The following is a 26,272-nucleotide window of genomic DNA, read 5'->3' on the forward strand; positions in this document are numbered from 1 at the left end:
AGTCATGGTCTGTAAGGCAGCTTTTCTGCTATCCCAACAATATGGTAGCCTGTGTACGTACATCTGCATCTACCATGCTGCCTAGCTATGGCCATGTTGATGCAGGTGGGGGATCTGCCTGGTTATCATGTAGCATTACAGCTGTTGCTGCCAGCATGGAGGATTGTGGCCTCCTTCTACCATACTGGATTCTGTTTCCTTAGGCTAATCCCTCATCCTTGGTGCTTGTGGGGTAAACAGTGTGTATGGTAGTCTGCCCCACAGGGGTTAGCCCACCCTGTCACGAGGCATGGCCCGCTAAGATTTTGAAAGGTCTGATACCTTTATATACACCCAACACATGTGCCTAGGCGATATTGAGAGGAAGCAGTCCTGGGAATAAGCGGTGCTTGGGAGGAAATCTTGTCACTGTGTCCCTACGGGATTGGGGCCATGGGCCTTGCAGAGTGGGTGGGTCAAGGCTCCCCTCTCGCCCACTCCGTTGGGGTGAACTGCCTCCTCCCACACAGCAGTGCAGACACCAGGAGCAGGCAGCCTGCTGAATCCTCAGCCTGAAGAGTGAAGGAGAAGCTAAGGCCATACAATGGGCTAAATTACAACCCAGCTCAGAGGAGGAGAGCTGGGGGCTCCTGTTTGAGAGGTGACCCAGTACAACCCCAGCTCCAGGCAGAGGGTTGGGGTGGTCTCCCAAGCACAGTATGAGCTGGCCAGGATGCTTGTATGGACCGGGAGTCAGGTGAACAGCTAATAAAGTGAGTTACACTTTGTGGAAAGACTTAATAAATCAGAACCTCTAAGGGTTGTGAACCAATTTAGTTTGGGTAATTGACTCAAAAAACCTGTATGGGAGCAGTGCACCTGAGGTGCCACGGGGGGGACACTGGAAGGTAGTGCCCCATGATATAGGCATAGAATTTATAGAACAAAGGGAACTTTAGACCAGGGGTTCTCAACCTTCTTTCCGAGGCCCCCCCCAACATGCTATAAAAACTCCAGGGCCCAGCAGGGGAGGCCCTTGGGGGCTGCGGACCTCGGTTGAGAACTGCTGCTTTAGAAAATCTCGTCTGTCCCCCTCTGTACAGCCCAGGTCATTACATTTCACCCAGATACCGCTGTGTTGAACCCAATAACTTGTTTAGCTAAAGCATCTTCCAGAAAGGCATCTAGTCCTGATTTGAGGACTGCTAGAGATGGAGAATCCACCACTTCCCACGGCCATTTGTTCCAATGGTTAGTCACTCTCACTGTGTCATATTTCTAATTTGAATTTGCCTGGCTTCAACTTCCAGCCCTTGGTTCTTGTTATGACTTTCTCTGCTAGATTAAAGAATTCTTAATATTTTTCCCCATAAAGGTCATCACCTCTCAGTCTTTGATAAACTGAACAGATTGAGGTCTTTTGCTGGAAGGCATTTTCTCCAGGCCTTGAACCATTTTTGTGGCTCTTTTCTGTACCTTCTCCGATTTGTCAACGTCTTTTCTAAAATATTGTGACAGGGTCAGGTCAGATGGCTACAGGAGAGTGATCCTATTGGGATCCGGGAAGTGCTAAAGGATTCCCCCCCAGCCTAAGAGGGGGATCCACAGGACCTGGAAACCAACTGAATATGGGGGACAACTAATAAAATAACAGGGACAGGAGTGTGATCAAAGGGGCAAACGAAGGGAACCGGACGGGGACACCGAGCAGAGAACCCCGGACAGCGCCCAGTGCTCGTCAGAGGCATCACGGGAGTCAGTGGACGCTGCCCGGAGGAACTCTGGCCGATGGACTCTCCTATGACTGTGAGGCCTATTTCCGATCCTCCATCCGTTCACATATCCGGGCAATCTCCTCACTCCGGTTTTATAGATGGCCATTTTAGCCAGGGCCAGGAGGAGGTTGACCAGGAGGTCCTGTGACTTTGTGGGGCCATGGTTACAGGAGAGTGATAGAAGGCAGATATATTAGCCCCAGGTTAAGTAGGTCCCTTTTCCCTGGGTAAGGTAACAAGGAAGGTTCCAGAACAATCAGGAACTTTCTGGAAACAATTAAGGCAGACAGGCTGATTAGAACACCTGCAGCCAATCAAGAAGCTGCTACAATCAGTTAAGACAGGCAGGCTAATCAGGGCACCTGGGTTTAAGAAGGAGCTCACTTCAGTTTATGGCATGTGTTCGAGGAGCTGGGAGCAAGAGACGCAAGAAGCTGAGAGTGAGAAGGCGTACTACTGGAAGACTGAGGAGTACAAGCATTATCAGACACCAGGAGGAAGGTCCTGTGGTGAAGATAAAGAAGGTGTTGGGAGGAGGCCATGGGGAAGTCGCCCAGGGAGTTGCAGCTGTCACGCAGCTGTTACAGGAGCCACTGTAGACCGCTGCAATCCACAGGGCCCTGGGCTGGAACCCGGAGTAGAGGGCGGGCCTGGGTTCCCTCCATCCCCCCAACTCCCTACTTCATACCGGAGGAGTTGACCTGGACTGTGGGTTCCACCAGAGGCGAAGGTCTCTGGCCTGTTCCCCGATCCACTAGGTGGATCAGCAGAGACTGCGGGGATTGTTCTTCCTTTCCCCATGCTGGCCAGTGATGAGACTGAGTGAACGGCAGATTTGAGCCACAAAAGTGGCCAAACAGGGCTGCCGTAAACCTCTGAGGCGAGCAAATCCGCCAATAAGCACAGGACCCACCAAGGCAGAGGAGGAACTTTGTCACAATATGGACACCAGAACTGCATGCAGCATTCCAGTGTGTCATCAATGCCTTATTCCGAGGAAATACCACATCCCTACCCTCCTCTATGTATCCAAGAATTGCATGAATCCTTTTGGCCACAGCATGCCGCTGGGAGTTCATGTTTGCTTGTTTGTCTGCTGTGACCCCTGAATCCTTTCCAGAATCATTGCTTTCCAGGCCTGTATTCTGTAGGGATGACCTACATTTCTTGTTTCTAGATATATAACTTCTTATTTTTTGCTGTACTAAAACCCATTTTGTTTGAATGGACCCAGTTTACCAATTGATCCTGATCGTCCTCATTATTTACCACTCTGCCAATCTTCGTCATCTGCAAATTTTATCGACACTGATTTTATATTTACTTCCAGATCACTGATGAAAACATTGAATAATGTCAGGCCTCTTACTAATCCCAGTAAAACTACCCTAGGACTACCTCCATTAGATGTTTCCCCCTGGGCAAACTAGTTTGACATCTGTCAGCCAGTTCTTAATTCTTCTGTGTCCTTCTGTACATTGTGTAGTGGGAAATTTTGAATCAGAATGTTGTACAGTACTATCAGTCACGTTCTACCTGGGGAGCCACCTGGTTTCAGGTCGGTGCTGGCGATTCTGCACTAAATCTCACTGCAGTTGTGGGATCACCATTAAGGTCTTCCAAAATTTTGGGAATGTCCGGGGGGGCTGGGAGAAAGTTCAGGATTTGATGTACCTGAAGTGAAAAGCTGTCTGGATAACATGAAGGAAAGCAGTAAAGGGGAGAAAACTTCTATTTCAGCTTAACATAGTGACCTCTCAGTGTTCAGAGAGCTGGCGGAATGTCTCCCTCCCCCTCCTTAGGGTGGGGACCTCAACTTCTCGCTCGCTGCCACCTTTGGCAGCCCCCATACAGGACGGGGCTCATGCACAGAGCACCCACGCTCTCCATGGGGGGGGGGGGGGAGAGCGCTAGTTCCTCACTCTCTTGTGACTCCATGACCCATCTTGAATGTCAGCGAGCCCCAGGACCCTTGTGTTCCCTCTGTTGTTGGCAAGTGTCAGCCCTCTGCTTGGTGGTGGTGAGAGCGAAACTGGATGCTCAGTGGCTGTTCGGCACCGTGTGTGGAGGGGTGAATAAATTTAGCCTCTGCCCTCTAGGCATCAAGAGTGAAAAAGAATAGACAATGTTTAAGAAGGTACTAAAAATGTGTTAGAGGAAAGAAGAGGGTTAAGTTACAAAAAGGGTAAGGATAGGAATGGGGGTAAAGGAAAAACCAGGAGAATCAGAGGACAGATGAATACTTAAACCCCACAACAATAACCAGTCTCCCTCAGATATCCCCTCTAGTAACCAAATGTCATTGAAATCCTCCCACAAAATGACAGGGTGTAACCACAGAGTTTCTGCAACTGTCAGTCATCTGTGCGCACTGTCCTTTGTGTTGGAACTCTCTCCATGAGCTGCTGAAGGTAAGTTCATACAGTAAAATAGATGCTGCAGGCTTGGCTGCTGCTTGTGTGTGGTATGGTGCCAACACACCCCTTCGACGCCAGTAAGCCTCGGCTGACCAGGACTTCCACCAGCAGGTGCGGTATCCCTGTGACTCAGTATTGAGGCATCATGCTGCAAGGCCAGTATCTACCAGGCTGAGCAGGCCCCTGGGCTGCTCAAACCGTGACTTTCCTCTGGCTTCTGGAGGAAGGGGGCCTAACACGAGATTAATGGACAGGCTGGGGCTCTGGACTGCAGCACCCAGCAAGGTGAGGAGACATTTAAAGCCCAGCTGGGCACCATGCCAGGCCCAGGCCACAGACGCTCAGTCTCCCCTAATGCCCCGGATAGCACTGAAGCTTGGCACCCGATTATTTTGTATTATGTGAGAGACCAGAAGGGACCTTTTTGATCCTCCCAGGGAGGGAAATCCTCTTCCTCTGGACATGGAGTCTGGGGGCACCTCCTCTCTGCTCCATGCTTTCAACAGCCAAACTGTCTCAAGAACAGCTAGTTGAGGGGGAACACCCCATTTAAAGCTGGGCCCTTCTGGTTGGCTGGCCCCAGGGCCAAGAGTTCTCTTTCTACAGGGAGCAACTGAGGAGCTGCTGTTTCTGACGACAGAAGTGCCCTGCCGCCAGATCCCTTCCCTGAACCCTTTGTCCAGTGTCTGTCATGGCTGGGGGTGCCACCCACCCACAGGCTAGCTAGAGCCTGCACTCGGTTGCTTTAGCACAGGGGTGGGCAAACTTTTTGGCCCAAGGACCACATCAGGGTTGCAAAACTGTATGGAGGGCCAGGTAGGGAAGGCTGGGCCTCCCCAAACAGCCTGGCCGTGGCCCCCTATCTTCCCCCTCCCACTTCCTGCCCCCCTCAGAACCCCCAACCCATCCAACCCCCTCTGCTCCTTGTCCCCTGCCCCCCCCCCAGGACTCCTGACCCTAACCGCCCCCTGGGACCCCACCCCCTATCCAACCCCCCCTTCTCCCTGTCCCCTGACTGCCCCCACCCCTATCCACACCCTTGCCCCCTGACAGCCCCCTTGGGACTCCCACCCCCTATCCAACTGCCCTCTGCTCCTTGTCCCCTGACCGCCCTCTCCCAGGACTCCCCACCCCTAACTGCCCCCTGGGATCCCACCCTCTTATCCAACCCCCCCACTCCCTGTCCCTTGACTGCCCCCCGGGACTCTCACCCCCTATACAACCTGCCCTGTTCCCTGATTGCCCCGACCCCTATCCACATCCCAGCCTCCTGATAGGCACCCCGGGACTCCCACTCCCAACCCTCCCTGTTCCCCATGCCCTGACTGCCCCCCAGAACCTCCGCCCCACCTTCCCTTTACTTATATCACCTCTCTCCTTTTCCAGGTAACAATCCAACCTTTCCAAAGGAGTTGTTCCCATGCCCCTAATCTATCTTTGTCCTTCTCTGACCCCTCTGACTCTGAGATGGGGTGACTGCGCACAGTATCCATGGATTTATACAATGGTGTGTTTTCATTATCATCCTTCATCCCCATTCCTTACACATCCTGACATATTTGTTTAAGTGCAGCTGCAGTGTTTCAAAAGATAATTTCTAATGTAAAAGCTTCCTCACGTGTAGAAAAAACCCAAACACACACACACACACACTTCAAACTACTTTCATACTTCATTAAGGAACAACCTTCCCCGTCTTCCAGCCTTTTCCTTTAGAGGTTCCCTTTTAACTTTCATAAAAATAAAAGCTGCATCAGCTATCCATCACTGAAGTCTAGCAACCTATACAAAAGTGTAGCACACACATCCTGCTGCTTTAACCAGTATCTGCAGCCATAAGTCTTAGTAGGGATCCCACTGTAGGTGCACAGGCTCCTCGTGCATGAGATCAGAATGTTTTGAATGGCAGCGGCAGGAACCAGGCAGGCACCCTGTGCTGGGCAAAAGGGGCGGTGTGGCCACAGCCCTCCCTGAATTCCCTGGCATTGCCCAGGGCAGCACGATGAAACCTGGAGAGTGGCCAACTGGCTAATATGTGACGAATGTCAAACTCGGCCTTTTCCTGAAGAAATCCATCTTCGCTCTCGTCGTAATTAACTTTTCATTGAACATTGCAAAGAAAAAATAAAAGGTTTGGGGGAGACATCACTGTACACCTCCTGTATGGGAAGCGTGAAGCACTGCGGCAGCTAGTGGCACAGCAGACCTAAATCCACGTGGTTTAAACCCTGTTCATCAAGTAGTGGTCTTATGCCCTTAATTGATGCGCACAGCAGGTGTCTCCTCTGCCTCAGAGAAGGACACATCCCACGAGTTTGGATCTGTTCCTTCTCTTCCTGCATCCCAAAATCAAGAGACATTAAGCTTAAGTTACATCTGTTGGAGTAATCCATGAAAGTCATGTCTGATCCTGGAGAAGAGACATCCTCCAAGCCAGAGCTATGGCAGCTATCAATGCCACGTACCCCAGGCACCAGAACCCTGGTTTCATTGGGGAAAAAGCTAAAAGGATTCCAATACCGCCACCAGCACCCCTGGCAAGCATTGGCACCAACTCCAGGGCAGAGAGATCTGGTAGCATGCCATCCACTTCAGGTGCCAAGGAACATACCCGCACTGAGTGCAAGCTTAGCACAGTGTGCTTGTCCCCTGAAGGACTCAAAGTATTCTTTCAAAGGCAAGTCTTCCAAATCCTGCTTGACACTGAGGGATGGGAACAAGGCCCTGGTGAAGAAGGTTTGCGAGACTGAGGTACCGGCACCAATGTTGATGCAGACACCTGCCCTGGTACAGACCATCAAGCCCTTCCAGTACCAAGATATGCCTTCAAAGAACTGCCTTTGCCCCTTGTTTTGACAGCAGAACTGACAGTGATGGTGCAGGAATTCTGGACCTGCACCCAATGGCACCACTGTTACCAGAAATGTACTTTGTTCTGTGGAGGTGGTGCTTACATAGTGTCCATCGAATGCAGACACATGACTATCATAGAAGAGATTCTATATATCCATCAGTTCGTCTCTAGAATCAATCCTTTTCCTTTTTTCATTTTGAAGAACTCCAGTTACCAGGACATCTAACTTGTGTTTCAGTCATGAAACTGCCTCTGCAGCTCTCCTCAACTCCATGAGACTAACCAGCAGTAGACATCCATCCAGGGAGGAGAGTTGAGGAGAGATTAAAGAGGGAGAGCTAGCCTTGGCAACGAGATGAATGCTGGCTGAGGTGGTAATAATGGGACCTACAAATATACCCTAATTGTGAGCTGAACTATGAAGAGTGAGTGAAAGTTCATAAAAGACACAATAACCTACAACAGTAAATACTGCTGGGGAAAAGATGCAAAAGGGAGGTGGACTGAATTAATCCAAATGAAAAGTCCTACTGTTATAACTCAAAGACTATGATAAGATCATGCCTGGTAAACAAGAGAAGTGGAGAAGAGAAATAATGGACCAAAATTGGTGTCTCAGAAATTAGGCCTACTTGATGGACAAAATAGTGAGAGGATGAGCTATTTCGTTCATTATTCCCTTTTGGGGTCCTCTGAAAGAAAAAAAAGTTAGAAGGAGAATCAGGCTGTTGGAAAATCGCTGCCTCAAGGAGCTCAATCTATTTAGCTTAACAAAGAGAAGACTTAGGCCAGAGTTACAACACCGGCAGGTACAGCGCTGCTCAGAGAGCACTGAAGGGAAACTGCTGTTGTGTGTTCACACTGTCAGCTGCCTGTGCAATAGTGTGTTCACACTTGTAGCACTTGCAGTGGTATTTGGAGCATTGCACTCTGGGGAACTATCCCACAGAGCAGGTCTTCCTCTTCTGCCGCTAAGAGTTGTGGGAAGGCTGATGGGGTCGTGGGGCATCCTGGTTCCTTTCCCAATGCCCCATGATGCATTGCTTCACATCCCAGCAATCCCTGTGCTTCCATCCACATTGGGCGCCATCTTTCAACGGTTTGTGTACTGTGTGCCCTGCCTCTTCGGGCTGCAAGAATGGGTCCCACACTGTTGACCAGTATGCTGCTCACTCTGACCAACGTGTCACGAGTGGCAGTGGAGTTAGTCCTTAAACTACAAAGGCAGGAGGAGTGGCGACATTGATCTCACCACACACAGTAGCTACGAGATTGCTTGTGGCATTCACGGAGGTGCTGACCACAGTGGAACGCTGCTTTTGGGCTCGGGAAATAAGCACTGAGTGGTGGGATCGCATCGTGATGCACGTCTGGGATGACAAGCAGCGGCTGCAAAACTTTTGCACGAGGAAAGCCACGTTCATGGGACTGTGTGCTGAGCTCGTCCCAGCCCTGCGGCACAAGGACACGAGAATGAGAGCTGCCCTGTCGCTGGAGAAGCATGTGGCAATTGCACTGTGGAAGCTGGCTACTCCAGACAGCTACTGATCAGTTGCTAATCAGTTCGGAGTGGGAAAGTCGACTGTTGGATTTGTGTTGATGGAAGTGTGCTGGGCCATTAATCGCATCTTGCGCCGAAAGACCGTGACTCTGGGCAATGTGTGTGACATTGTGGATGGCTTTGCACAAATGGGCTTCCCTAACTGCGGAGGGGGCGACAGATGGCATGCACATTCCAATTCTGCCACCAGACCACCTAGCCACTGAGTGCGTTAATCGCAAGGGGTATTTCTCAATGGTTTTCCAGGCCCTTCTGGATCACCATGGACGTTTCACAGACATTAACGCAGGCTGGTCCGGAAAGGTGCATGACGCACGCATCTTTCGGAACACTGGCCTGTTCAGGAAGCTGCACGCAGGGACTTTCTTTCTGGACTAGATCACTGTAGGGGAAGTCAAAATGCCCATTGTGATCCTGGGAGACCCTGCCTACCCCCTAGTGCCATGGCTTATAAAACCATACACGGGGCACCTTGACAGCAGCAAGCAGTGGTTCAACAGGCTGAGCAAGTGCAGAATGACTGTTGAGTGTGCTTTTGGCCATTTAAAGGCCCACTGGTGCTGCCTATATGGGAAGCTGGACCTGGCTGATGACAATATTCCAATGCTTATAGCTGCGTGCTGTACGCTTCATAATATTTGTGGAGGGAAGGGTGAAAGTTTCACTCAGGGCTGGACCGCAGAGGCTCAGTGCCTGGAGGCTGAGTTTGAACAGCCAGAGACCAGGGCTATTAGAGAGCTGCAGCACAGGGCCTTAAGGTTCAGGGATGCCTTGAGGCAGCAATTTGAAGCTGAAAGCCACTAATATTTGTTACTATGCTCGGGAGTGCAGTGCTTGTAATGCTAGGAGGTGATTGTGATTGGTGCAGACGATGCACTGTGAAGGTTTAAGATAATTGTCTGTTGCTTTGCAGGGCTCTGTTTGTTTGATTTCAATTAATAGAATAAAGATTGCTTTCAAACCAACACAATTCTTTTATTAAAAAACAACAGCCAGAGAGAGTCAAACAAAAAAACACATCAGCACTGAGGGGGATGGGGGAATGGAAGGTCCCAGGAGTAGGTGAGGTCGCGGGACAGCTAAAGATTTGAGTATGTCCAGAGGAGAAGGTTGGATATGATCCCTGGAGTACAATGCAGCAGGTACTGCACTTCAGCAGGGCCAAACTGCAGAAGAACGGGTGTTGAGTGCAGTGGGTACTGGGAGTCCGCAGGGCTGGACTGTGATGGGACAGGAGTGGAGTGCCGTGGGTACAGGCGGGAACCAGGAGGTTGATAAGAGTGTATTGGTGGTGTCCGGTGGGGGCATGGGAAAGAGTTTTGTGATAGCGGCTGCAGGGAAAGGCAGATGCAGAGCTGCTTAGTTTGCAGAGCTAGTATCGCCTGATGTGTGTCCGCTTGGTGCTCCATAACATTTAAGAGCCACTCCGTGGCTTCATTCTGGCGTGCAGCATTCTCCTTTCGGTCCCTCTTCTCATTGTCCCGCCACTCCTACAATTCCTGTTTTTTGGCCATGGAGTGCATCATAACGTTATGCAGAAAGTCGTCCTTAGTTCTCTTTCTAATTCTGCGCAGCCGTTCAGCCGGCGATAACAAAGAGGGAGGCTGGGCTCCCAAGGTCATCTCTGTGAAGCCAAAATGCAACAGTTTACAGAAGCAGTATTGTTTGCAATACACAGAACACTGATTCAGTGATTTAAAACACAGCCACTATTCACATACCTGTCACTAACTGGCTGACCCCAGGCAAGCAGACATGAGCCATAAGACCCCCAAAATGGTGAACAGCCGCAGGGGCAGGGTAAATCACTCTTCCTGGACCCTACTGTACACTGGGCACGTGGCCCTTGGGGACAGCCAGCACTGTATGAGGGGGCCTGAAAATCATTCTTGTCCCCCCACTTTCCACAGGATGTGATCATTATGGAAGATATCTCGCTGCTGAGGGTGAGCAGGGAATCAAGGGAGGATCTTCTCCAAGACTGTGGCTTCTGCCCTGGCCCCTATGTGGCTCGCCTGTGTGCAGCAATGGTCTTCCCCTTGCCCCCTCGGTGCCCCTCCCCCCCGTGATGGCACAGTGGCACGGGAAAGTTACCGTTATTGGGGCAAGAAACAAAGAAGCTTTGCCAAAGAACCTGCGGCAGCGGATTGCCCAGTGTCTCCATGAGAGTTTCCCGGAGGTTTCTGAGGCAGATTCCTGCGAAGTGAGGGAGTCAATCAACAGCCTGTTCCGCCGCTCAGACTAGGCATGTGGTGGTACGCACATCATACAGGCACAAGCCTGCTTTCTGCAACCCTCCTGCCCCCAACCACTCGCTTCAGCGATTCCCAAAATCAAATCCACTGTCCAGGGGCCTCCTCTCCTGTTTGCGCTTTGCCAAGATCCGACAGCTGTGACTAACTAGCCTCCTCTGGGGTAGAAAAGAGCTCCTGGCTGCATGCATCTCTGATCTCCGAGTCGTCCTCTGCCTCTGGGTCCCTGTGCCCCTCCACATTGTCGTCCAAAATTTCCTCCTCCTGGCTCGGTCCACTCTCGACTGGCACAGGTATCTCTGTGGCCTTCGCAGTGGAGGTGGGGTCGCTGCCGAGTATTGTGCCCAGCTCTTTGTAGAACCGGCGGCTCGTGGGTGCAGCACTGGAGCGGACGTTTGCCTCCTGCGCCTTGTGGTAGGCGTTCCACAGCTCCTTCACTTTGACCCTGCACTGCAGTGTGTCCCCGTCATGGCCCCTTTCTGTCATGCATCATGAAATCTGTCCATAGGTATCATAATTCCTACAGCTGAAGCGCAGCTGTAACTGGACAGCCTCCTCTTCCCCAATGTTGAAGAGGTCCAGCAGCTCAGCATTGCTCCAAGAGGGGGATCGCTTGATGCATGGAGCAGGCATGGTCACCTGGAAAGATGTGCTGAGACCACTGCACGCATCACCGAGCAAACAGGAAGGGGACTTTCAAAATTCCTAAGGAATTTACGGGGTTGGGATGATGATTGGGCAGCCTGAGGGCAGGGCAGTAGAGTTCAAACCGATGAACGGGGGCAAGAACAGGCATTGTGGGACACCTCTCAGAAGCCAATTGCAGCACTGTAATCCACCATGGTGTCTACGCTGGCCCCGCGCGCTCTAGTCCCAACGCAGAAAGCTGTACGCCTCTCGTCGGGGTGGTTTTTTTTTACAGTGCTGCAACTGCGCAGTTTCTGCGCACTAAGTGGCTTGGCAGTGTGTGCGCCTTGGGAGTTACAGCGCAGAAAGCTGCTTTACCGCACAGAAACCTGCCAGTGGAGACAGATGTCACGTTTTTCCTGTCAGAACGGATTTCCTCCAAGTGCAAGCTGGTGGCTGCACTGGAAGAAAAGATTTGTGGCCTGGAAGGACAAAGTACAGACATGACAGAGCATCAGAGAGGTTAAGGAGTACTTGGACAACCTGATTCAGAAAGCATCACAACCCCAGGTTCAAGAAAGAAAGGAACCAGCCACTAAGGAACCAGAGTGTGGAGACCAGAGAGGGTGGTGGGCAGTTTACCACCAGACGCAAGAGGACCAGGTGGCATTCCGCACTGCTAGTGGCAGATGTGGATGAGCAGGCCGCAACCACCAGACAGAACAGGACCAGGAGGAATTACACATAGGTAGAAGTGTACAATCATTATCAAGTTCTTAACATGGAAACTGAAGAAAATATCGCTGACGATCTGGTTGATCTAATGGCATAAAGAGTTGTATGGGACCTGGATAGCTACAAAGCCCAACCCAAAAGACAAGCAAGTGTGCCCACAAAGAGATTTCCAACCATCCAAGGAGGACAGACAATCCTTGTTGGGAATTCTGTCAGAATGGTCGGACCAAAGGCCCATCTAGCCCAGTATCTTATCTTCCGACAGTGGCTGGTGCCAGGTGCTTCAGAGGAAACTAACAGAAGAGGCAATCATCCAGTGATCCATCCCCTCTCTTCCAGTCCCAGTTTCTGTCTGTCAGAGGTCAGGGACACCCAGAGCATGAGATTGCATCCTTGACCATCTTGGTTAAAAGCCATTGATAGACCTATCCCCCATTAATTTATCTAGTTCTTTTTTGAACTCTGTTATAGTTTTGGCCTTCACAACATCCCCTGGCAACGAGGTCCACAGGTTGACTGTGCATTGTGTGAAAATATACTTCCTTGTGTTTCTTCTCAACCTTCTGCCGATTGATTTCATTGTGTGATCTTGTTCTTCTGTTATGTGAAGGGGTAAATAACATTTCCCTATTGGCTTTATCCACACCATTCATATTCCTCCCTCTCAGATGTCTCTTTCCCCTGCTGTACAGTCCCAGTCTCTTTAATCTGTCTTCCCATGGAAACTGGGAGAGCAAATGTAAAGGAAAAAATGTGAATGATGATAGGGAACTGTTTAAGAATACATTACTAATTGCCCAAAATGCCACAACTGAGAGAGAAGGCTCAACTGGTATTAAAAAAACAACCTTATAGGGGAAATAAAAGCAGCTATTAAGAAAAAAAGGAGAAATTTAGAAGTTTTTAAGGTCAGGCTTGACAAAGCCCTGGCTGGGATGATTTAATTGGGGATTTGTCCTGCTTTGAGCAGGGGGTTGGACTAGATGACCTCCTGAGGTCCCTTCCAACCCTGATATTCTATGATTCTATGAAATTGATAGCTATAAATATCAGAAGCTAAAATTGTGCAACATGACACAAGAAGGGCTAGCAAAGTTAAGGACAGTGAAGAGTTTTCAAAGTGTATTAGGAACAAAAGGAATCCTAACACGGGTATGGTATTGAGCTATTACTAGAATTACTCCTGGGGGAATTCTGTGGTACTCCACAGAAAAGGCCCCCCACCCCCGCAAGATTTCTGTGCTTCCCTGCAGGAAATGACATGACAATTCCACCTATTTGTAACAACACTTTGCATAGCTGTAGCAGCTTCCATGTGAAATGAGGATCTCAATGTTTTTAGCACTATCATTGTTTACACTGACTATTAATTATGCAAGCATATATTTCTGTAGTGTTACCCAACTCTATTTGTCTGTTGTTTAAGCTGTTTATCTTGTCAGAATCCTAGAGCCATCGAATCCTAGAGCATGGTGGCTCCAAGGCAGGGACTGACTTTGAGTTACTTGTCTGTACAATGCATAACACAAGGATGCCCTGATCCTTACTAGAATAAAAACATTAATTCCAAATTAGGTAAGTTCATGGAGGATAGGTCCACCATCAATGGCTATTAGCCAAAATGTGCAGGGATACAACCCCTTGCTATGGGTGTCCTAAGCCTCTGACTGCTAGAAGCTGAGACTGGATGACAGGGGATGGATCACTTGAAAACTACCCCCTTTTGTTCATTCCATCTGAAGCATCTGGAAGCAGCCGCCACTGTCAGAAGACAGGATACGGGGCTAGATTCTACCAGTATGCCCATTCTTCTGTTCTCAATTAAGGAAGCTTTGCAATATCTACATGAGGTAACGATTACTATATTCATTATACAGAGGGATAAACTTGAGTCAGAGACTGAGCAACTTGCCCAAAATCCCATTCTGAATTGTGTTACAGTTGTTAATCAAACCAAGGATGTTTTTTTCTTCCATGTATGTGTAACGCACAAAAATACTAAATGTAGATAAAGTCCAGGCTGCTTTAAATGTATAAAAATAAAGAGCAAATTTAAGGGGACTCGGGGTTTCTGTGATGACTTGAACATCACGATTTACAATTTTCCTTGCAAACCAGTAAAATTGCATCTGTTTCTCTTTATGACCAGATCAGAGGCTTGACTGAATCCTTCCCTAGAGTGAGTCAAATCACCACAGGGGCATTGTCTTAATAGGTTGTCAGTAATTAAATATTTACTCACTGCTTTTAAAATACAGCAGTTACTATTCACATACTACTGGGGCGTCTGCTTCTTGAATGCTTAGGGAAGTAGTTCATGGGTAAGAATCCCCTGAATTCAAAGGGTCTAAGTATGAGTCAGGCCTACGTGCAAAGGTCAGGACTGTGACTGAGGTCTGTCTTGAGGTTTCTGTCTTGCACCACTGCGGCTGTGTGCGGGCCGTAGGACAACACACCGGTACAGGGCCGGGTACTGTCTCCTGTTCTTGCTCCACCACAGCAGGGCTGTTAACTTTGGTTGGAGGAATTCCTGGAGATTTCATCACGTGACCATCTTTAATTGCTGGAGACTGCAGAACAATCCTGGAGAGCTGGCAACGCTACGCCCCAGCAAGCTCTCCTGGGGGGCCAGCTGCAGCGAGTTGCAGGGACCCAGCTCCCTCGCTGGCGGGCAGGGCTCTCGCCCCAGGGCTGGGTTTAAAATGAGCCGAGACGAGGGGCGCAGCCCAAGACCGGCTCGAGCGCGGGTCACCCGACCGCAACGGCGGGAAAGCAGGACGGGGCTGGGGGGGCAATCGGCGCCGCTCTACGAAGAGCCCCCCCCGCGGGACCGCCCACGGAGCCGGGACGTCTGGTCGCCCCAGCCAGGGCAGCCCCCGCGCTGCTCCCGGGCGGGTCCCTGCGGGGCAGCGGCAGGCCTAGGCCGGCACAGAGGCCGGCCCCGCAGCGGGGTCCTGGCCGCCTGCGGACCTGCGCCGGCAGGGCCTGCCCGGGCTTCCCACCTCTCGCCGGGCGGGCTCCGGGGCCTTGCGGCGGGGAGTTCCGCAGGCCCCGTGGCCGGCGCAGGCGCTCTACCGCTCAAGCGGGGAGGCGGAGCCACGAGCCGGGCGGGTGCGTCACCTCCGCCCCGTCCACGTCGGCGCAACCGGCGCAGAGTCGCCGCCCCCTGACGAGCAGTCCCGCTCCAGCCCCTCGTCCTTCCTCGGTGGCTGCAAAGCCCCGCCTACTGCTTTTCCCCTCTGAGGTTGGTCGACCTAACTGTCAGTCAGCAGTAGAAGACGTTCCTTTATCTATCTCCATTGGCTTGCGTGGTTGTCATTCACCGAGAAAGGGCGGCATAAGGAAGTAGCTCCCTGTCGCGTTCTGTGATTGGCTCTCTCTTCCTGCCTGTCACTGCTGTAGGGGGGGCGTAGAAACATCGCTTCATGCTGGGTTTGGTGATTGGCCAGGCCGGCTCAGCTCCTGATCTGGTTGGATAACCTGGTTGTCACTCACGCTAGTAGGCTGCGCAGCAGGAAGCCCCGCCTCTATCCCCCCAGAGTTGGCCAAGCCTTTGTAGTTCGCTTTCCGATTGGCTGGCTGGGTTGTCGGTCCCTTCAGCGGGACAGGAGGAGCGCGAGCAGGGACGTCTCTCGGTCCCGTGTAGGCGTAGTAACAACGGCTGCGGCCGCCCCGCGCCGCCATGAGCCCCGCCCCGCGCGCCTAGCCCCGCCCCGCTCCGGCCAGCCCGCCCGGGGTCGCTGCCCGTCGCCCCGCGATGAAGGTGGCCGTGGACTTCGAGGAGTGTCTGAAGGACTCGCCGCGCTTCAGGTGGGGGGGCGCCGGTGGAGGGGGGCTCCCCTGAGCCCGCGCAGCGCCGAGCCCGTGGGAGGCTGGCCGCGGCCGCGGTCCTCCCTCCAGCCGTGCCTCCATGGCCTCGCGGGGGCGTCCCGTGGCTTGCGGCAGCGACGCGGGGGGCGCCCCTCCCCCGCCCCCCGGGACCCCCGCCTGCGCCCTTCCCCTCCCCCGCCCGCCCCCGCGGCGGGACCCCCGGGACCGCGTTGCGAACGGACTTTCTCGCCCTCCTTTTCTGCGGCTTGCCCGGCCTGGCCCCCTGCGAGGAGCCCCGCCTGGCCCGGGGCGGCGGCGGGGTTCGCCCGGGCGGCGGCGGCGCCTCTCTGGCCTCTCAGCGCCGCTGCGAGGCGCCCGCGCGCCCGGGGGAGCGGCTGCGTCTGTCCGCGCTGAGCGCGAGCTCCCGGCGGGCTTGAGGGGGACCGCGGAGTTGTTCTGCGGCGGGGAGTTGCGAGGTGCGGTGCGGGATCGCTAGGGCTTGCCAAGGGCTCTGCGAGCCTACCCACGAGGAGGTGCGGTAGAGTTGGAAAGTTTTACTTTTTATATTCGTTTCTGCAGACCCCAAGAGCTGTTGGGAGATGGGGGTCTCGTGAGACCTTTCTGCGCCCCCTCTTAAAACGCAAAGCTAACAAGGAAATGGGGACACAGCTCTCTTGATATGTTTAAATACCTTGCACCCAATGAAGAAGCTGCCCTGCGGAGGGACCCTGGGGCAGGGCGTGTCTTGTGAGAACTGAATTGGGACGAGGAGCTTTATAGGGGGTAACAAAGACCAATTGGATAAAAGGCTTGATTTATTTTTTAAGTGCAAGTGTTATTAAGATCCTGCGTGTGTACTCTGCAAAAATTAAAAACACAAACCATATTTAAACAGTGACAAACAAGTCAGAGGTTGGTTGAACAGATTCTGTTGATGTGACTCATTTTCTCTGTTTATAACTGGGGGATAACTTCCTTTCTAATATGTGAAACAAATACAGGGCAACAGAACCAAAGTCTTAGTTTGAATTTTAAAAAGAAGCAGCAAATTTAAAATACATGGAAATATATCTGCTGTGGGTGACAGTTGCAGATCTTAGTAAATAGTCAAATGAAAAATGTACTCTGCTGATCCAGTTTTATGTAACTGAAGCAGCCTTTCAGAAAATTTGGTTAAAATACGGGACTGAAACAATGTACAAATGAGCCCATGAAAAGCAGGTAACGGGTCCTTATTTATACTGCAGAATTGCTAGCCCAATAGGATATTTTAGCTAATATCACATGGATGAACATTTCTCACATTAATCATTTTGGGAAAGGAATATGTTCTAGCCCTGCAGGCTCTACTCGGGGACTAAAAGTTATTTTATCTTTAGCTAAGAATGTTAACCAGCAAACATTTTAATTGTACAATTTTTCTTACCCCTAACATCTGTACTGTAGTTCAGAAACTAGACAGTACCCATGGTATTCTATTCAAAACTGCCAGAAACTAGACTTGACAACAGCAGTTTCAGTCCAGCATTAAACCTGACCTGTGATGAATGAGTATAGCTCAGAGACATCTAAGTGATTTGCATATTTATAATGTATTAGGTAAGACTTGTGAAACAAAAATACCACCCACGCCCTAGTTGGCTGATGGAGAAAGTGGCTTGCGTGAAGGATTGTCAATTTGAATTTACCACTTTTTAGAAGGAAAAGCCTCTATAGTCATTGGAATAATTAATGCACTGTAATGTGAGCTCACAAAAAACACTTTATTATTTTTATAGATTGAATTCACCTAGAATATTACATAATTATTGTTCAAGAAAGAAAAGGAGTACTTGTGGCACCTTAGAAACTAACCAATTTATTTGAGCATAAGCTTTCATGAGCTACAGCTCACTTCATCGGATGCATACTGTGGAAAGTACACAAGATCTTTTTACACAAAGCATGAAAAAATGGGTGTTTACCACTACAAAAGGTTTTCTCTCCCCCCACCCCACTCTCCTGCTGGTAATAGCTTATCTAAAGTGATCACTCTCCTTACAATGTGTATGATAATCAAGGTGGGCCATTTCCAGCACAAATCCAGGTTTTGTCCCCCTCCCCCACCCCACCCCCACAGAAACCCACTCTCCTGTTGATAATAGCTTATCTAAAGTGATCACTCTCCTTACAATGTGTATGATAATCAAGTTGGGCCATTTCCAGCACAAATCCAGGGTTTAACAAGAATGTCTGGGGGGGGGGGGGTAGGAAAAAACAAGGGGAAATAGGTTACCTTGCATAATGACTTAGCCACTCCCAGTCTCTATTCAAGCCTAAGTCATTCCACAGTATGCATCCGATGAAGTGAGCTGTAGCTCACGAAAGCTTATGCTCAAATAAATTGGTTAGTCTCTAAGGTGCCACAAGTACTCCTTTTCTTTTTGCGAATACAGACTAACACGGCTGTTACTCTGAAACCTATTGTTCAAGAGCTTTTGTAAATGTGTCATGTATTACAAATTTTACAAATTCAGACTCAAGGAAGGAAAGTGGGACTGGAAAAATCTTCAAATACTGTGAGCAATCATGAAACTGACAAAAACCATGAAGTTTCACCCTGCTGCTTAGGAAACTGATAAATTGCTGCAGAAGAGCCTAAGAGAGCAAAAACAACCAAGGAGTACTTGTGGCACTTTAGAGACTAATTGTTAGTACTTCTCGGTTTTTTTGCTGATACAGGCTAACATGGCTATCACTCTAAAATAGAGCAGTGGGTTAGATTAGCAGAAACTCCCTCCAGCTTCCTCAAAGCAGACCATAGACACTGGGACTGGGAAGTGGAGCAAACAATGAAAGCTTTCTCTCCTCTTTTAAAGCCTGAGAAGGTAGTAGGTTTTTACTTAATCTGATATCTGCTAGTCAGAGTCTGATAAAAAGGTGGAGCAACTTGTCAGGGTCTGAGGACAGCAGGCTGATAAGAATCCCAGCTGCCTGTGGGTAGGTACTTGAGTGTTTTAGGAGGGCAGTGCTCATGGATCTTGCTGCTGCTGCTGGTAATTGTCTGAAGTGGTGTTAGTAACACAGGTAATTTATTTTAACTCTTCTCTTTAAACACACAGATGAGCAGCTATATGGATTGGTAATTGTCATATGCAGAACATCTTCTCTAACTAGGAGCAAGTTGGAATGTGCAATTGACTAATTTACCTTTAGAGTTAGGAAATCTTTTAAAAATATCTAATGGTAACAATCAGTTCTGCTAAAATCCATTGCATTTATTTTCTAGCCAGTTATCCCTCCCTCTCTCCTTTTCTTAAAAAAACAAAAAAAACGCTTGTTTTGGCTTATTGTTGCTATCTAGTAACCCACAGTTTTCCTAATTTTTTTCTTGAGCATTTATAGAGGCAACACTAAATATTTGTAAAATATTATTATAATGTAAAAGAGTAACCAATATTCCTTTACAGATAACTTTAAAAGAAAATAAAAACCAAATCTGAGTCCTTATGAGTATTCTTATCCTTTGTATCACTTTTTTCCAGCAGCGTGCTTACATACTGCTATTATCATAACAAAAATCCATACCATTTAAGCTCAGTTGTATACTAGTTTTTCTCTCCCATATTGAGTTTTATCAAATTTATTTTATTTCTGGATTTATAAAATGTGCCTATCACACGCACAGTGTGCTCTTAATAAATTGTGAATTTTTTAAACTACTGTCAAAGTAAACAGATGCCAACCCCAAAATAGATCCCTGTTTCCTGAAAACACCTGACTAAATGATGATGGTGATTTGCAATTCTAAGCATGAAGTGTGAGATTTCCAAAGCACTTAGAAAAGGTGAGTAAATATCACTTATTCCCATTTTACAGGTGAGATGACTGGGGTGCAGAGAGAAAATATAATTTGACCAGAATCACATGATGATCACTGGCAGTTAGGAACAGAACCCAGACTTTCTCATTCCCAGCTGTGCTAACTGCACTAGACCTTGCAAGTTCACGGACTCTGTCTACCAGCATAATGGAGCGAGGAAATTCCAGAGTTGAGGGCCCTCCATTGATGATGCCTGGCTTCCAGTTCCCTAGTGTTCAGATTCAGGGACTGTGATCTAAAGTGTGACCCACCCTAACTTCATCTGTCATGATATCACATAGGTTGTGAGGCAGTGTTTCCAGTAGTGAAGAACAAACCATACTGAGCTTTATGCATCAAAATAAACTGCTTGAATGGCCACAAGCAGCAAGGAAGGAGCCAGTGCAGTCTTGGAGAACTGGTCTCGTGCTATTTGTGGTTCTCCATAGAATACTGGCCCAAGTTCAAGATCCTCATTCTAATCTTCACACCTCTCCATGGGCTGGGATCAAGCTGTCTGAAGCACCACCCAGCTGTCTGTAACCAAACCTTCCATGACAACCGCATTTCTCAGGAACAGCGTAGTGGTCTAGAACAAGAATAAGACTGAGAGCTGTTCAGTGGTTGGTCCCACAATTGTAGAACTCCCTTGGTCACATCAGGATGTTTACATATCTCTGTCTTCAGACTCATTTTATAACATCCTTACTTTCCCTGAGAAATTAAATAAACCCCAATAACTCCAATTATCCCTCACTATCATGGAACAAGAAGAGAGGAAGACTGCTGCTCCATTTTATTGGAACCATTAAGGTTTGTGCATGCTTCGTTGAGTGTTACCTTTTCTCATACCTTCTCTTTTTGTCTCTTAATGACGCTTGATGTGTCATGTTAAATATAGACTGTAAGCTCTTCGGGGCAGAGATGTCCCTTTACTCTTTTTCTGTGAGGATCTGAAAAACAATACCCTATATAAAGCATGAACGTAGGCCAGAGGCTTCCTTCAGTAGCATTTGCAGTAATTTACTGCGTCGTAATGGTTTAGGTGCTCACACATTTTTCATTCTGCATGGTTCATAGGCAATGTCTAATTTAATCAGTTGCAGAATGCTGTTTGAACTTTGCACTTAAACAGTGCAAGCAACTTACTGGCTTTCAGGTTCCAAGCTCTGTGCTCCATCAGGAACTATGAATTTTCTCAAATCCTCTCCCGAAAAGATGGAAATAATATTTACAGCTTTTTTTTGTTGCGGCGTAATATTTTGTTGATGGTGACTTGATTAGTCCTGCCACCATATTAAAGACCAGTAGTTCTGTTAATTGTAATGTTGTTGTTGGAGAAATATGAATGCATGATTAGATATCTTTTTCTGTCCCCTAAGTTTATTTTTGTCTTAATTGGAGCATGAAATGGTCATTTACCCTTTTGCCATTGCAGGACTAGATTACTGCACTTTTTTTTTTTTAACAGGCTTGCTTGAAAACACAATGCATAAATGGGATAGTCTTGCCTGTTACTCTAGAACTTTTTTTGGCAAATATTCTGGGGACTTCAGAATTTTTTCTCAGTGCTCTAAAACCAAAGTTTAGTTGATAAGCTCCTCTGACCAAAATAACTGTCAATTTGAAATCCAGGTAATTGTAAGAAAGCAAGCTGAACTGTGCTGAACGGGGGTTTTTTATGTTGTTGCCTTGATTGATTACATGAGTTGTGCAGGTGCCATTAAAGTGGACAGTTCAATCCCTTGCATATGTTCTAAGTGTGTAACATAAAATTCTTATGTATTCTTGATTCAGAAAGTGCGTTTGTGAAGAGAAAATGAGAATGTCAGAAGAATCCTCCGATTGGAATACAATGCTGTTAACATTAAATGACAAAATACAGTACAGAAATGAACAAATATTTCTTAAAATTCGCTTGCATTTTTATATCAGTTGTGTGAGAAGCAGATGTTTGGATATGGATTACTGTGGTAGTAATACAAGAGGAAACTGATGTGTTATACATCCTTGTGCTCAGCTTACTCCAATAACTGGTTTGCATAAGTGAATATTTAAATGTTGGTCTTAATCTACCAATGACAAATATAAGCAACTTACATGGACAATATTAAACTTAGAGAATTGTATCTTTTAACAGCGTACCTGGGAGTGAATAGGAAAAATTCTATGAGCTGAACTTACTTTTCTGTAACTGTTCTCTCATGTAATGGGTGGGGTTGGGTATTTTTGGTTACTCATTCAGAGTAAAACTGAGCTGGAGTGCCCCCCCCCCCCCCCCCCCGGCCATTCAGGCCAGGCTGTTGGTCCTGGGGCGGTGGGGCTTCAGCTGTGAACCTCGCGTGGGAATGACAGCCAGCGGGTATTGTAAGTAACGCAGTGTTTTAATGGACACTGCATTGCCCTAACTACATTGACCTAAGCGCGACATCTCTCACAGACATGGAGTTAATAGGTCGGTGTAGTGGGTGACTTACATCAGCAGGAGCAACATTGCAGTGTAGACACAGAATTAGGTCGATGTAAACTGCCTTATGTCAATCTAACTAGTGTAGACCGGGTTATAGTAATTCTTAACTTTGGTTCTTCTTCGAGTGCTTGCTCATGTCTGTTCCATTCTAGGTGTTGGAGACTTTTGCCTAAGTGGTATCTGTAGGGTGGGATTCAGCATCCCTTTGAGTGCCGCGCTCATGTGTCGGTATATTAGGTGCCGCGGACTCAACACCCTCTCTGTTCCTTCTTCCTGTCTGTTGATGGTTGGTTGGAGTACCTTGTCTTGCAGATGGCAAGAGCATTAGTGATTTTTACAGCTTTTCTTATCTTCTTTATATATAGTTTATCTTCTTTTGTATATTTTAGTTAGCTGTTAAGTGTTAGATTAGTTGGCAGTTAGAGTCCCAGCTGGGATTTCATCCCGGAGCAGGGCATGCCCCACTCTCCTAACTTCAAACCATGCTGGTTGTGCAGCAGGCCGATGCATATCGGTGACCCCCACAACAGCTGTTTGAAGTGTTTGGGGGAAACTCATAGAAAGGAAAAGTGTCAAATCTGTAAAAACATTTGACCTAGAACCCAAAAGGAATGGGATATCCACTTGAAGGCCCTCCTCATAGAGGCTGCATTTTGTCCTGCATCAGAGCCCTCCCACTCGGCCCCATGCTGAGTACTTTGGCTTCGGTGTGGAGTGCTCGGCCCGGCACCGTTCCCCCTCACCAGTGCCTAAGAGGCAAAAGAAGAGCCTCCTGACACTGGAAGGGAAAGGGGCTTTGAGCAAAGGACCGATGTCAGGCCACGTGACTGCCTTGGGGCTTCACTGGTGTACTGTAGAGGTCAGTCCTCCCCAGCCCAACCAGGGATCCGCCTCTGGGGAGTGGCAGGAGACCCTGGTCTCTCCCAGGACCCTCATTGTCTGAAGTGGCCCTGGCGGCTAAAGAATAAGTAGGCTGACTGGCACCACAGGTACTGCATCAGGCGGAAGACTTGGCTAAGACCCTGACATCTAAGGGCCAGCTGATCATGGGACTGCCTCACAGGGCAGTGGAGCACCTTGGTCACCAGGCTGCAGGCGCAGATCTCCATCTCTGCGGCCGTGGACCCCAGCACCGTATCCTAGGTCTCCGACCAGAAGGCCGAGGTCTTTGATGCACTCTCCACCTACAAGACGTGGGATGCCAGACTCTCGGTGCCGGTCCCCATACCACTGGTATCGGTAAGCTTCCCATCAGAGATCGCCGTGGCCCAGGTCACCTTTGCCTAGATAGTTTCCCAGTCATTGGTCCCCACCCAGGCAGGGCTGCTCCTGGTCATGGCACCAGTCCCCTTTCCCTGGTACTGTTTGAGTAGGAGTTGTCCCCGGACGAAGCGGTGGCGGATCCCTCCAAAACAGGCAGTCTCTCACGGCTTCAGTGTGCACCAGACCCTCCTCAAAAGGGTGGTTGCTAACTTGAACCTACAGTCTGAGGAGGTTGCGGAGGAGTCTAATTACCTATTTAACCTTATAACCTCATCTACCCCAGCCCGGGTCACGTTGTCTGTCCACCCAGGGGTCCTTAAAATTGTCAAATCACTGTGGCAAACCCCCTCTTCCATTCTGTCAACTTCTAAGAAGGTGGCAAAGAAATATTACGTCCGAATACCTCTACACGCACCCTCCAGCAACGTCACTGGTCGTGTACGCTGTGAACCAATGGGACAGGTAGGGCCACATTAGTGACACACCCAAGAACAAAGATGCCAAGAGACCTGATTTATTTGGCAGAAACATTTATTCAACAGTCAGCCTACAAATCCGGGTGTCTAATCACCAGGCACTGACAGGCAGGTACAGTTTTAACCTATGGGATTCCCTTAACAAATTCAAAGAGGCCATCCCACAGGATTGAGCCCAGGAGTTTGTCACTTTGGTGGACGAGGGTACCGCAGTGGCAAGGGGAGCCCTACAAATGGCCTTGGACGCTGCTGACTCAGAGGCCAGGATGGTTGCCTCTGCGGTGGCCATGGGTTGTCCCAGGAGATGCAGGCCACTATTCAGGACCTCCCGTTTGAGAGGGTGGTGCTCTTTTCCAGGCTCAGGGCCTTAAAGACTGCCACTCCACCCTCTGCTCCTTGGGCATTCACACTCCTCAGCAGGCCAGGAAGCCGTTCTGTCCTCTGCCCCCGCAGTCTAGGTCCTGGGGAACTCCCCGATCGGGTTCCTACAGGAGAAAGGACAGAGACAAGGGGTCTAAATGGCAACACCATCATCTTCCCACCTGTCTGCTCAGCCTGACCCTCCCAGAAACCAGGGACGCCAGAAGCAGTCATTTTGAGGGTGTGCTCAAGGATTACACCCCAGTCACTTCACTTGATCTACCTTCCCTCTCTTTCCTTGATCGCCTCCGCCCCTTCCAGTTGGCCTGGTCTTGGCTAACCTCAGACCATTGGGTGCTGGAAGTAATATCCTCAGGTTACACCCTACAGTTCATAAACAACCTCTCTCCCACCCCCCTTCCCCGTCCCTTTCAGGGACTCTTCTTACGAGCAGCTGCTTGTCTAGGAGGTCAAAATCTCCTGCGCCTGGGGGCAGTGGAGGAAGTACCTCAGAACGTGAAGGGAAAGGAATTCTATTCCCACTGCTTCCTAATCATAGAATATCAGGGTTGGAAGGGACCTCAGGAGGTCATCTAGTCCAACCCCCTGCTCAAAGCAGGACCAATCCCCAATTAAATCATCCCAGCCAGGGCTTTGTCAAGCCTGACCTTAAAAACTTCTAAGGAAGGAGATTCCACCACCTCCCTAGGTAACCCATTCCAGTGTTTCACCACCCTCGTAGTGAAAAAGTTTTTCCTAATATCCAACCTAAATCTCCCCCACTGCAACTTGAGATCATTACTCCTCGTTCTGTCATCTACTACCACTGAGAACAGTCTGGAGCCATCCTCTTTGGAACCCCCTTTTAGGTAGTTGAAAGCAGCTATCAAATCCCCCCTCATTCTTCTCTTCCATAGACTAAACATCCCCAGTTCCCTTAGCCTCGCCTCATAAGTCATGTGTTCCAGTCCCCTAATCATTTTTGTTGCCCTCCACTGGACGTTTTCCAATTTTTCCACATCCTTCTTGTAGTGTGGGGCCCAAAACTGGACACAGTACTCCAGATGAGGCCTCACCAATGTCGAATAGAGGGGAACGATCACATCCGTCGATCTGCTGGCAATGCCCCTACTTATACACCCCAAAATGCCATTGGCCTTCTTGGCAACAAGGGCACACTGTGTAGCATGCCTGACACAATTTTGGATACAACAGGAAAGTAACTGAAAACATACAAAAATTATTAGGATTCCAAACAGGAGAGTTAGGGCTCCCTGAAACAACCTGTTTCCTATGCCAGAGAAATTGAAAAGGTTACTTAGCCACTTCCATAAAGAACTTGGCTCTTCGTGGGGAAGATATGCGATTTGTTCTAAGTGGCTAGCATGAGCTGTTACCTCATTGGTGTTGTCTGGTATATACACACAGCAGTCTTTTCCAATGAGAGCACAAGTTCCTCCTTTTGCCGCCAGCTCTATGTCCAATGCCTGACGGTTTTGGAGGGCCATCTGTCGGATTGCCCCTGTTTCTTTGGCCAGGGCTCTTAAACTTTCTCTGGTTTCATTTGCCATTATTTCAACTACTGCTTGTAACCTTAGGAGCCTTTTTGCATGGTGTATTACTCCCCCTAATGGTATTAAGGAACTGCCAATGGCCTCTTCCCAGGTTAAGGGGCTTATGTTATTTACACACCATTGGGCATCTGTTAAGTCCCTTTTTCGCCTGAAATTGCGGAGGCGTTCTCGAGGGAAGGTTCCTTGTACTCGGAATTGTGGGAAGAGTCGGGCGGGATAACAGATTCCTGACCAATTAGCTGGTAGTGCGGTATAAGATCTGGTCCCACACACCCAAT

The 26,272-nt window shown here is 49.0% G+C and overlaps 1 protein-coding gene across 4 annotated transcripts in view; it reads left to right on the forward strand.

Moving 5' to 3' along the window:
* The first annotated feature begins 15,883 nt into the window (after positions 1-15,883).
* The window catches only part of ACAP2 (ArfGAP with coiled-coil, ankyrin repeat and PH domains 2), a 107,657-nt gene continuing 97,268 nt past the window's right edge, over positions 15,884-26,272 (forward strand). For all 4 annotated transcript variants that reach the window (XM_074963320.1, XM_074963321.1, XM_074963323.1 and 1 more), the window contains exon 1: positions 15,884-16,010. In XM_074963320.1, the coding sequence (XP_074819421.1) occupies positions 15,958-16,010 (53 nt within the window). In that variant the 5' untranslated portion in view covers positions 15,884-15,957. The remainder of the gene's footprint in view (positions 16,011-26,272) is intronic.

Source organism: Natator depressus, chromosome 9 (assembly GCF_965152275.1).
Source record: "Natator depressus isolate rNatDep1 chromosome 9, rNatDep2.hap1, whole genome shotgun sequence".
Taxonomy (NCBI): domain Eukaryota; kingdom Metazoa; phylum Chordata; order Testudines; family Cheloniidae; genus Natator; species Natator depressus.